The sequence below is a fragment of the Mauremys reevesii genome, linkage group 2, assembly GCF_016161935.1.
Source record: "Mauremys reevesii isolate NIE-2019 linkage group 2, ASM1616193v1, whole genome shotgun sequence".
Taxonomy (NCBI): Eukaryota; Metazoa; Chordata; order Testudines; family Geoemydidae; genus Mauremys; species Mauremys reevesii.
The window spans coordinates 126,915,150-126,927,522 of record NC_052624.1 but is presented as its reverse complement, the minus strand read 5'-3'; the positions used below and the strand labels follow the sequence as shown (position 1 = coordinate 126,927,522).

Below are 12,373 nucleotides of genomic sequence, written 5' to 3'. Positions count from 1 at the left end.
AATAGTCTGCCATATTAGTAAGGCACTTTTACATACTTCACGAGAGTCCAGTCAGTTCTGAACATCTATACAAGTAAAATAAAATAAATAATATGAATAAAATGAAGGGAAAATCCTCATCATTCCCATTCCATTTTTTTTAGCAGAAATCATGATAATATGGTAACTCAATGATACTTTGACTGAATGAGTCATTTTTGCTCTTTTATCATCAAGTCTCTCAAATAATTTGTTGGGAGAGCTGAAGCTACTATTGAAAAAATGTCAGGCCATAGACCAAGACAGGAGAAACCCTTAGAAGGAGAGATGTGAATAAGAGAAAAATTATTTACTTGTTCCCATAATATAAGAACTAGGGATCACCAAATGAAATTAATGGGCAGCAGGTTTAAAACAAATAAAAGGAAGTTCTTCTTCACACAGTGCACAGTAAACTTGTGGAACTCCTTGCCTGAGGAGGTTGTGAAGGCTAGGATTATAACAGGGTTTAAAAGAGAACTAGATAAATTCATGGAGGTTAAGTCCATTAATGGCTATTAGCCAGGATGGATAAGGAATGGTGTCCCTAGCCTCTGTTTGTCAGAGGATCTAGATGGATGGCAGGAGAGAGATCACTTGATCATTGCCCGTTAGGTTCACTCCCTCTGGGGCACCTGGCATTGGCCACTGTCAGCAGACTGGATGCTGGTCTGGATGGACCCTTGGTCTGACCCAGTATGGCCGTTCTTATGTCCTTATGATTTTGCTCTTTTCGGAAGCATCTGAATTCCTTCCCCTAGCAAAGAGGATGGAAACAGTAAGCAGATCTGTGAAACCTCATGACATGATTTAGCATCTCATTCTTACATAGGAGGTACATTAGATCCTGATAGCTCTTCACTTCATATTATTGCTGATTGTGCACCCTCTCCCCAGTCACTGGAACCTCTCACCCACAGCTCCAGGCCCTCCCATCTACAAGCTGGCCTAAAACGGAGGTTTTTGTAACTAAGTGTTTGGTATCTGCGTTAGGACATGTGTATGTGTATTGCCATAGTGCCTAGTGGCCAAAGCATGGATTCAGGCCCTGCTATGCTAGGTGCTGTGCAAACACACAAAAGAATGATCCTCTACTCTACAACACTGGGAACTAGTCTGTGTAAGGGGGATTCATTCAGTGTGGGTATTTGGAAGTAAGGTGGGCTTGCAGTGTTTTGTACTATTAGTTAATTTACAATAGTTATTTGATCATATTTTTCAGTTTTCTACTTTCAGTTTTTTACTCCTTGTTAATTTAAATAAAACTATTCTGGGAGGACTGTCAACATTCAGTTTTTATTGTCCACTTGCGTGTGCTTTAGTGGGTCCTTAGATTGTAAGGATGGCTTATTCACCTTGTAGTAACCCAAGTCTTTTAAAATATGTTTTCACTATGAGTACTGCACTTCAAGTTGCACATGTGCTCCATAAGCTGAACACCAGATAATTTTTCTTTAGCAGCAGCTATGCAGTCTGTGTAAGCGCCCTCCTCTCTCCTCATGCTCTGCACCACGGGAATAAAGAGGACTGCCAGACTGTCACCATCTTAGTTCCTTCTCTAACACTAGCTCTCAGTATGGTTGCCAAACCGAACACTCTTGCCCTGCCCCCTGTCTCACCCCTTCCCCAAGGCCTGACCTCTTCTCTGAGGCTTTGTCCCCACTCACTCCATCCCCCTCCCTCTGTCGCTCACTCTCCCCCACCATCACTCACTCACTCATTTTCATTGGGCTGGGGCAGGAGGTTGGAGTGTGGTAGGGGGTGACGGCTCTGGCTGGGGATTTGGGCTCTGGGATGGGGCCAGAAATGAGAGGTTCAGGGTGCAGGAGGGGGCTCAGGGATGGGACAGGGGTTGGGGAGGTTGGAGGAGGTTTGGGATGCGGGCTCCGGGTGGCGCTTACCTCAGGTGGCTCCCTGGAAGCGGCAACATGTCCATGACATGTATTTTCATGTTCATGACATGTATTTATATTTGACATTACAATACATGTCACCATTTCCCCATCGATTTTCATTTAATGAAAATCGATAGAGATACAGTTTACTATGCAGGATCCAAGACAGTGAGAGAAAACAGGGTTTCATTTATATTATCCAAAAAGACATCAAAATGTATGCTTGGATATAATTCAATCAGACACAGAATCATTAAAATTTGCTTTCAAACAAAGTGAGTTAATGTGATGACTGTACAAGTTTAGCCCCTATGATAATCTGCTGATGTGATCAATGACTTCTCAATGAGTGAAGTGACACTCATTAAAATACCAAGCAAAGACATCACCTTCTTAACTGGAGATCTGAACAGAAAAGTTGGAGTGGAAAGCTCTCATAAAGAAGTAATGGGAAACCATGGTCCTGGTTTATAAAATGGGAGAAAAAGGCATTTACTTGAATTTTGCTGCTCTTATCATCTGGTCATTACAAACACTATCTTCACCCAACATTCTACATGTTTCTATACCTGGAGGTCACCCAATGGCATGATAAAGAACCAAATAACAATACATTAAATATTAGCTTCAAAAATAAACTTAAAACTTAAAAAGGTAAGATGTTCAGCAGGACCACTGCATCTGGACTTGACCAGAATTAACAAAAATTACATGACTTCTGCCGAGAATGGTTTTGAGGAACTGCAAAAGGTGAAAGAAGAGAAAAATCCAAATGAATTTTGGTATAAAATGAAAACTATCATGCTCAAAGCTGCCAAAGTAGATTAATTTTATTATCTGGCATCACTTATATCTAACCAATGAGGCTGCTCCAAGGAAGACTGAAAAAAACTGGGGATGGCTTGCTCAGCCATAGACTCTTTCAAAAGGGTGGAAAACCTGTGGCATCTTGAAATGTATGAAGGTTTGACTGGTGGAAAGCTTCATTTTTTTCCACAGCAACATACATATACAAAATCCTGGGAAACTAATGTTGCTGACAAGAGGAAAATTTAAGTCTCTAAAATGTGGTGCTGTCAAAGACTCCTGTGTTATCTCCTGGATGGAAAAGATGAATGCTTAAGTTAGAAATATTATTGGAGAGAAGCGGACTTACTCTTGGAAATCTACAGGTGCAAACTTACGTAGTTACGGGGGTAAGGATGGAAATAATCTCAAGAAAGTTATCATGGAAGGAATAGTAGCAGGTCATCATAGTAGGAGATGACCAATAAGGAGATGGATAAATGGAGTGTGGCAGACCACTGGGAGGTCAGCTGCTGAGTGTGTGATGTTAGCAATGAATCAAGAATGCTTCAAAAAATTCTGTTATGTCTCTAGTATTCAGACATGAATAAATGGACTTTACATTATATTTACAGCAACAGGATAATAGAGAACAGGGTCATCATTATGAACTTTAGGCAGCAGATGCACTTGTTCAGTTCTCTCAAGTCCAGAGTTGGTCTTTATCCCCATGTCTTCACATGGATGAGAAATTACCTCAAATAGAACTCCTTTCTGTAGCAGATACTAGTTCTATTGCCCTCCGCTCAAGGATCAAGTCTGCCTCCTGCAGAAGAATGATCTCATGAGTGGGGTCCCCAAAAGAGAAGGGAGAAGTAGGTGGGGGCTGTAGAGAGAAGAGAACTGGATGGTGTACCTGAGAAGATGACCTCTTGTACCCATCTGTTGGGCATGATTTCTGTCTAGGCAGATAGGTAGTTGGAAAGTAAGCCTTTAAAGGGAGAAGAAAAAACAGAGGATTTGTGCAGCTTCAGAGGGACAGTTGGTGTGCAGCTCTCAAAGTTCCAATTAAAACAACTTCTGCCTCTTTTCAGAGGGCTTGGATGGGGAACCTTCCCTCTTGTCCTTATGCGATCACTCATATCTCCCTTCTCCATTTCTGCCCTGTCTTTGCTCTCCAATCTCTCATAGTCAGAGGTGGGTGTGGAGAGCACAGAGATCTTAGAGCAGCACAGGACAGTAGAAGCATTCCTACCTTCTTCAGGCTGACTTAGAGGTGGGTCTCCTCAGTCATAGGTTACCCCCACCTTCATGCCCTACTCCCTAGGTGGCTTAGTTTTTACTGGGGAACAACCTGCAGATACTACAGTGGAAAGGAACGAGACCCCTGTTAAACTAATTCCTAACTAACTATACTAAAAACGAAATAAGAAACTATAAACACTATAAACATTTATAAACTCTTTATGAAGTAGAAGTCGGCACATAGACTGAAGCTGCATTCTAGTCCATGAGGCCTAATGAGGAACTAAAATGGTGGTGGTCCAGCAGCCTCATTTATTCCCTCATTACAAAGCATAAGGAAAGTGGAGACGCATGTGCAAACCACACAGACACTGCTAAAGAAAAACTGTCCAGTGCATGGGCACATGCACAAACTGATGTGCACTACACAATCACTCAAAGAAGAAACATTGTTCTCATTAGTGCAAGAGGGCTACACTGGATTTCTCTGTAACATTTCAGAGGACACTAGCCCCTGAACTCCATAAGTTGAAGCACTGAACAGTCTCCATATTGGAACAAGATTTATCCTCCTGGAGAATCTCCACATGGTTTCAGTACACTCTCCTGCTTAAAGCCTGAGCATTGCTTCCCAGAAGACTGTGCCCTTGCCAAGAGGAAAGAGTGTAGAGTTCCCATGAGGAAAGCATTGCACAGTAATAATAAACAGCTGTAGCAGAAATGAGAAAAGCCCTAGCAGATAATTACCTTTGCAATTTGATCAAACTTGCCAAAGAGCTCGTTAAGCATGTGCACCAGTTCTCCAGGTGAGCAGTCACTAGCCAGCCGAGTGAATCCTACAATATCAGCATACAAAATACTACAAAGGAAAGGAAAACACACTTGTTTATTAGTTTCCCTAGCTTTAGAATAAAGAAGTATTTACCCCTAAGCAAAAAACAAAAATAAGTGCTCACCACATTGCAGAATCAGGCCCATATGCATAAATCAAGGTGCTGCTCACAGCCATCTATTCACAGCTCCTTAAAAATCTTTTTTCAACTTTGTGTGACAAAGCAATGACATGCCGTTGCACTGAGACATAATCACACATTCTTCACAGAATTATTCCTTAGTTCATACTATGCTCCTTTCATGGGCATACTTTGTTGTGTCTAATTAGAGGATCCAGATCTTTCCAGCAGCAGGTTTAGAACTAATTATTAAAACTTTAATTTCAAATATATTTCAGGTTTCTCATTATATAATCTGTAAAACTACTATAATGAACAAAAAGGGTCATTTTCTCTGAAGTTAGCTGGGTAGATTTATGTTAACTCAGAGATTTGAATTCTGACAAGGTTAACTCAGCCCTTCCTCCTTTTGAGTTATGACTTTTGTATTAGCTCTTAAAAACTGAGGACCTATAGGATGGTTAAAGAGAAAGGATATTTTAGAGTAATTTCAATAGAAACCTATCACTTCATATAAATCTAATTGATTTCATGCTTATTGAATGCTATAGGTTTTAGATATGTATCACGTGTTTATGACCTATTTCTTATAAGCAATCCAAGATAAAAAAAAACAGACATTATCTAATCTTATCTTACCCTTTCAGCAAATTGCTAAGAAGATGAGAATATCATATAAATTAACATTTTCACAAATAGAAGTCTAAAGTCAGGCTCCAAAATTCACATTCAGGTATCTAAATAAGTGACCTGATTTCTTTTATTCACCCAGTTCTTTGTGTTATTGTTTTCTATCTCCAGAAATGGAAGCAATAGTACAATCCCTTTAATTTGACACAAGGGTTATGAGACAACTTTTTCCCCCCTAAATTCTAGAAATGCTGAGTTTGATAAATCATCAGATTTTGTAGCAGAATCTGTAAATATGTCCTCAAGCACTCAGTCTATGTTAAAGCCATTTCTATTTATGCTCTGCTAAAAGCCTTAATTGAATTATGTTCTAACTGACATAACTGAACATTCAGAGTAACTTCACACAGAATTTGGCCCTTCAACTTGAAAGACTACAGATTAGGAAACTTTACAAAGACATCAGGATCAATGAGGAAGCCCATTCTAATGTAAATCAGAGGATGACTTCTATAAAGTTCTCTGAGTTGATTCCAAAAATAGCTATGCTTGGCTGCAACAAGGAATCTGTTGTTAAGCGTTTGATCAAATTTGATCCAATACAATATTTTTGTACCAGAACTTAAATGGTTAAAAAGCATGGTAAAACCGCCTTCCATACACACTCGTGCACCCCCCCACCCCGTCCCCAATGCTTTGCTGACCTGGTTTATAGATGATAGTAAAGTACAATACCTCACATTGGTGTGCCTCTTGACATATAAATTGTGAAAGTTGTTCGTATTTTCCAGCTGGCCTGCTCTGGGGCCTTGTAACCTCTGAATAATCTCAGCTTTCATTTCCATGGCAATGTGAGCAGGCAGTAAAGAAAGGAGAAGACGTTCCTGGAGTTAAAAAAAAATGTTTTTAAAAGGTCCAGTATTTTTATATACAAAACTGGAACAGTGTGAAAAGCAAAACTCTGTTACACGTTCACTACTGTGAATAAGCTTTGAATAATGATGTGACGTGTGTGTGCTTGTTTAGGATGGGCTACAAAGGTTATTAGCCACTTGAAATACATGATGGAGGAACACACACATATATCCAAATAATGTCAAAATTATTGAAGACTTAGGGTTAATCAGAACAATTATTAACCAAATGTGAGGAGCATTACACTTCCAGTGATTTATTTAATATCTAGATGGATTACAGGATATCCAGAGACAAAGGCCATAGGATATATAGACCAAAAAAAGAAAAGAAAAAAGAAATAGCTTTGGAATGACAATTTAGCAAAGAGGGCTTTAGTCAAATGCAATGCTGTTGCCGAACACTTCCTATTATATGACCCTGTTTTCAATTGCTTATAATTTTGCCAAAACTTTAACCATTTGGGCTGAAATTTTGCATGACAGTTGTCGCCTTTGGTTGATTTTTTGTTGGGGGTGGGGGGGAGGGTTGGGGGAAGTGATTTCAGCCAAAATGGTTTGGCTGTTTTGAAGAACAAGTTTATAGAAAAATACATTGTTTTGTCCCTGTTAAAAAAAAAAAGTTGTGACCTCTATATTTTGGAGCGGGGACAAGAAATTTGGCAAGTACAGTAACTCCTCATTTAACGCTGTACTTAAGATCCTGAAAAATGTGACTTTAAGGAAAACGATGTCAAGTGAATCCAATTTCCCCATAAGAATTAATGTAAATGAGGGGGTTAGGTTCCAGGGAAAGTTTTTTCACCAGACAAAAGACTAATATATATATATGTGTATACACACACACACACACACACACACACACAGTATAAGTTTTAAATAAACAATTTAATACTGGTACACAGTGATGATGATTTGAAGCTTGGTTGAGGTGGAGGAGTCAGAAGGTGGGATATTTCCAGGGAATGCCTTACTGCTAAATGATAAACTAGCAATTGGCTGAGCCCTCAAGGGTTAACTCTCAAACTCGACTGTACAAGGCAGCAGGAAAGGAGGGAGGGCAGACAGAGACAGAGACACACACCCTGTGTGTGTGTGAGAGAGAGAGGGATGCACATTTCCCCTTTAAGTATGAAGAGTGGGGTCAGAAGTACACTGCCTTGTTCATTAGATCAGCAAGCTGAGACCAGACCACAGATGCAGCTGCTGCTGCCTGGAAGCTCCCTCTGTTGTGTGTCCCCCCTGCTCTATGGAAGATGGGGTAAGCGGGGTGCAGGAGCGGGGGGAGGTGGACACGCTGACATTAGCCCCCTTCTTCCTCCCCCCACACTCCACAGCAAGCAGGCGTCTCAGGGAGCAGCTACAAGGCAGAGGGCAGGAGCAGCACATGGCAGTGGCAGGAGGGACAACTGCAATTGCTAGCCTGCTGGGCAGTTGCTGCATAGGGAACTTAGGGGAGCGGGGAGCTGATAGGGGGGCTGTCGGTCCACCCTGGTTCCACCCCCCCCTCCCAGCTAGCTCCACTGGGCTGCTCTTCCTGCAAGCAGTGGACAAAGCAGGCGGCTGCTAAATGGCATTAGAAGGGAGCATTGCACAACTTTAAATGAGCATGTTCCCTAATTGATCAGCAATGTAACAATGAAACAACGTTAACTGGGACGACTTAAAGTGAGGAGTTAGTGTAGATGACCTACATTATCAGAGATGTGACTTTTGTTGTCCTCATGAAAATCCACCTCAAATTAGGCCAAATTATAAGCCTTTGAAAAATTGCAATTCACACATACTCAGTAGAGACTAGCTAGGACTTTGCATCTAAATTTTCTGAATATTTCCTCCAAACTGAGCATGCTGGAGCCTGGGACTGAGCAGGATTTTCAATGCAATTTACTCTGTAGATAATTCTGTGCAAAAACTTAAAAATTCTGCAACAAAAAAATAAAAATTCTGCGCAAAATATTTTCAAATTCTGCATATTTTATTTGTCAAAATAACACAATATAATCACAGCAGTTTCAATTATTTTTGGTCGTTTATTTCAAAATACCTGTCAGCAAGTATGTCTGTACAATATGGACAACAAAAAAAGATTCAGGAAATGTTTTTTTATAAATAGATTCCTTACCTAGACATATTAATACAGAACTCTGAGTAATAATTCCTTTAAATTACAATACAGAATCGTATTTCCCACACCCCTCAGAAGCAGTGCAAAGGCTTGGGGGGACTTAGGGGTAATGAAGATGCTGAGGGAGAGGGAAGTAATTACTGGGAAGGAGCCTTGGTGTGAACTTGGTGGGTTGTTAGATATGGTTGGGAAAATTATGGAACAGTGGTTTTTTGGGGGTGAGGGGGTGTCAAGGAAGGGATTGTTAGAAAGCTTCACACATGCAGACCCTGGCTGACCCCTAGCCTCTCCCATTCAGTCAGGCACATCTTCCCCTTTCCCTATGTGTCCCTGCACTTCCCCTGTGTCCCTCCACCCCCACTCAGAAACCCACTCCCACATCCCCATGTGTCCTTGCACCCCCCTGTCCCCATGTGTCTCTGTGCCCCCACTCAGTCACCTCTTGTCCCAATGACCCTGCCCCTCTCTCCCCTCTGTGGCTCTGCACCTCCACTCCCATTCAGCCCCTGCCCCAGTCTGTCCTCCCCCACTAGCCCTTATGAGCCCCTGTATGACCCCCCCAGCAGCCCCACACTGTCTTTCTCCCCACAGCCCCTGTCTCCTGACCTAGCCTGACAGGTGCTGTGAAGAAAGCAGGCTCTTTCTTTTCCCTAGCTGGCTGGGAGCCGCTGCTCTGTTCTACCACTACATCAACCTCGGTGGGCAAAAGGCAGAACTGCAACAACTTTCCAGCAGAAGCTTTTTTCTGTGCAAAAAAATTAAAAATATGCATTAATTATGCATGCACAGAGTGGCACAGAATTCCCTCAGGATTAGCAATTGCAGTGCTGGGCTCCTGCAGGCTAGGGCAGGTCCAGGTCTGGGCACTGGAACTGAAAATCTCTCCTGTGCTCTTAATACTCCCCCTCACAGTACTCTGGCATTGTAGAGGAGATAAACTGGTATGGAGAGTTGTTGTGGGGGGATGCTGGGACTGGCTGGGCAAGGAGTCTTGGATTGGGAGCAAGGGAGGGAAATGGGGGAAAACTGAGATCAAACAAAGAATTGGGGTAGGGGGTAGACTGGGACTGGCTGGGCAAGAGGTGGGGTAGAAGGTGGGAGCGGAGGCAGCCCTGACCAGGATTCAGGGTGCTAAATATCAACACCAGGAAATATGGATACCTCCAGCACATCCGCAACTTTTTACTTCAATCATGATTTCTTCTTTAGACATGTACTTCTCTGTGATCATCTTTGTGTGACAATATAATGGTTCACAGTAGCAGACATGCATCGATGAAACAGAAAAACCTTCACGTAGTTTGCCTTTCTACTCAGAGTAGACAACTGTGAAGGGAAGTGCTCATGAAATTGAATCACCATGAGACTAATCCTGCACCTACTGACGTCAACAGAAAACTCCCACTGATTTCAAAGGGTGCAGACTCAGGTTCTATATTAATTTGCACCAAAACTGATCACTTTGGTTTTGGCATAAATCAGTTTTTCTTTTGAGGTATGTAATTTTTATCATATTATTTTGTTGCTGTTAGTTTCGATGTACATATTGCTACATATCAGATGCATAGCAGGAAGTGTCATGAGGAAAATGTCATAAGCAAAGGTATATCTGTCGCTTGTTTTACTTAATACCTGAATGTTTTATTCAGAGATATGCTCATCCCTGTAGGCCCCAAGTTTGACACTTTTTAACAAGCAGGTGGTCTAGAACAGGGGTTGGCAACCTTTCAGAAGTGCTGTGCTGAGTCTTCATTTATTCACTCGATTTTAAGATTTTGTGTGCCAATAATACATTTTAAAGTTTTAAGAAGGTCTCTTTCTATAAGTCTATATTATATAACTAAACTATTGTTGTATGTAAAGTGAATAAGGTTTTTAAAATGTTTAAGAAGCTTCATTTAAAATTAAATTAAAATGCAGAGCCCCTCGGACCGGTGGCCAGGACCCAGGCAGTGTGAGTGCCACTGAAAATCAGCTCGCGTGCCGCCTTCGGCACACGTGCCATAGTTTGCCTACACCTGGTCTAGAACATGCAGTGAGAATATAAATGTAAAAGGTTTTCATTAAAATGTGAATGCAGTTGTATTTCTCTGGATGAAAGATAAAGTGGTGTTAAAGGCATCAACAGTTTCAGTTTTAATACTGCAGAATTGGAAATTTCCTTCATTTTCTTGGTTGAGATATTTTGATAACCGCAGAGAATGTCCATAAAAACAAATGGGCATTAAGTACACAATGTGAGCTTACACTTACTGCCTTCTATTTTCAGAACAGCTAGTGGCTGCATATGCTGTGACTGAAGTTACAGGTTAGAAACAATTCATTACTAGCACTATATTACTAATGGACTACTGGTAATATTAGATGAGGTGATGATATGCTCGTGTCCTACTTTTTGCTAGACATTTCTAAGCAAAGATTCCAGTTATTGCAGACTCATTTGCTAGCTTCCCTGCATTGCTTTGGATCTATTTTAAAATATGGTTTATTTAGATGTTTTTGAAGAATGAAACTATATGCAAAGGTACAAGCAATCTGATGTAAAGATGGCAATATGCCTACGCAACAGACAATACATTTGATATAGAATAAAGCAACGTTTATTTTCAATTCCCTTGAAAAGAGCACCAAGGATATAGCATGATTCTGGTCACATGGTGACGCTCTCATCTATTGCAGGTGTATGTTGTGTCACTTGCTCTTCTGGCAAGGCTCCACCGGAACCATATAATGGAAAAGGCATCAATAGATACAGAAACAGGCATAAGGCTAGAGAAAAGCGAAGGAAAAAGCATTGAGAAAGGAGTAGATAAAGTTTTGAGTTTGTGAGACAGAAATATACCAGCCATGAACATGAGACCGGTAAGAGGAGAAGGAAATAGTAGAATCTCAACATGTTGTAACTCTCCTGCACAGTGGAGCATTGGGGCAAGAGAGCATTCTTTCAGAGGGGAGGTGTGATATCGTAGACAAAACCTACATTTGACACCCTGCCATAAGGGTTAATGGCCTGGTCTGGAGAAAGGGGTAAAGCCACATCATTCTGCAACATTTACCAGCAATATCAAACCTGGAGGGAAGGAAGCAGGCTTCAGAGGTAGCATGAGACAGATGACCTAGGGGGTGGGCTGAACAGCCCTGAGCCAGGAATACCAGGAGTAGCCAAGCCTGGACTGGACTTGTTTGTTAATAAAAGTCAAATTCCAAGAAGGCATTGATCCTGAACAAGGAACATGTTGTTTTAGAATATCAAGAAAGTAATCTGATTGCAATAGGGACTGCTGGCAAGAGGGAGCAAATAAAGTGCCGGAGGGAGGGAGAAGCAAAGAAAGATTAAAAAAAAGATCAATTAATAAGATACATGCCAAATTCCTCTCAGTCATAATGCTTGTCTGATATATTCCTTTCCTCCACCTTGTATGTTTTGTCTATTTAGAATATAAGCACTTTGAGGCGTGGAACTTTCTTATTCTATGTGCTTGAGGCACCTAGCATTCTTTTGGGCACTGTGGCAGGGCGATGACTCACTGGCACGGTGCCTCCTGCTGGTCATCCAAGGAATTAGTTCTTTCCAGCCTGGAGCGCCCTCTGCAGCCGGTGTCTTGCCTGCCACTGGCCCCCGTGTCCCTCCTGGACCCCGGTGCCCTTTGCCATGGGGTTCTGCCCAGCGCAGTACCCCCTCACTCTGGATCTCCCTTCCCGGGGAACCCCCAACCCCATATCCCCACCTTGCCTCAGTGACTACTGCCTGTCACCACCTAGCCACCGCTCCCTGGGGCAAATTGCTGTCTGTAAATAACTCAT

General features: G+C 41.8%; 1 protein-coding gene across 1 annotated transcript in view; it reads right to left on the bottom strand.

Moving 5' to 3' along the window:
- ADCY2 (adenylate cyclase 2) overlaps positions 1-12,373 on the bottom strand; it is a 416,016-nt gene that overhangs the window by 134,334 nt on the left and 269,309 nt on the right. Inside the window, exons 5-6 of the mRNA XM_039523887.1 lie at positions 6,263-6,411; positions 4,692-4,803 (exon numbers count right to left, since the gene is read on the bottom strand). Of these exons, the coding sequence (XP_039379821.1) occupies positions 4,692-4,803; positions 6,263-6,411 (261 nt within the window). The remainder of the gene's footprint in view (positions 1-4,691; positions 4,804-6,262; positions 6,412-12,373) is intronic.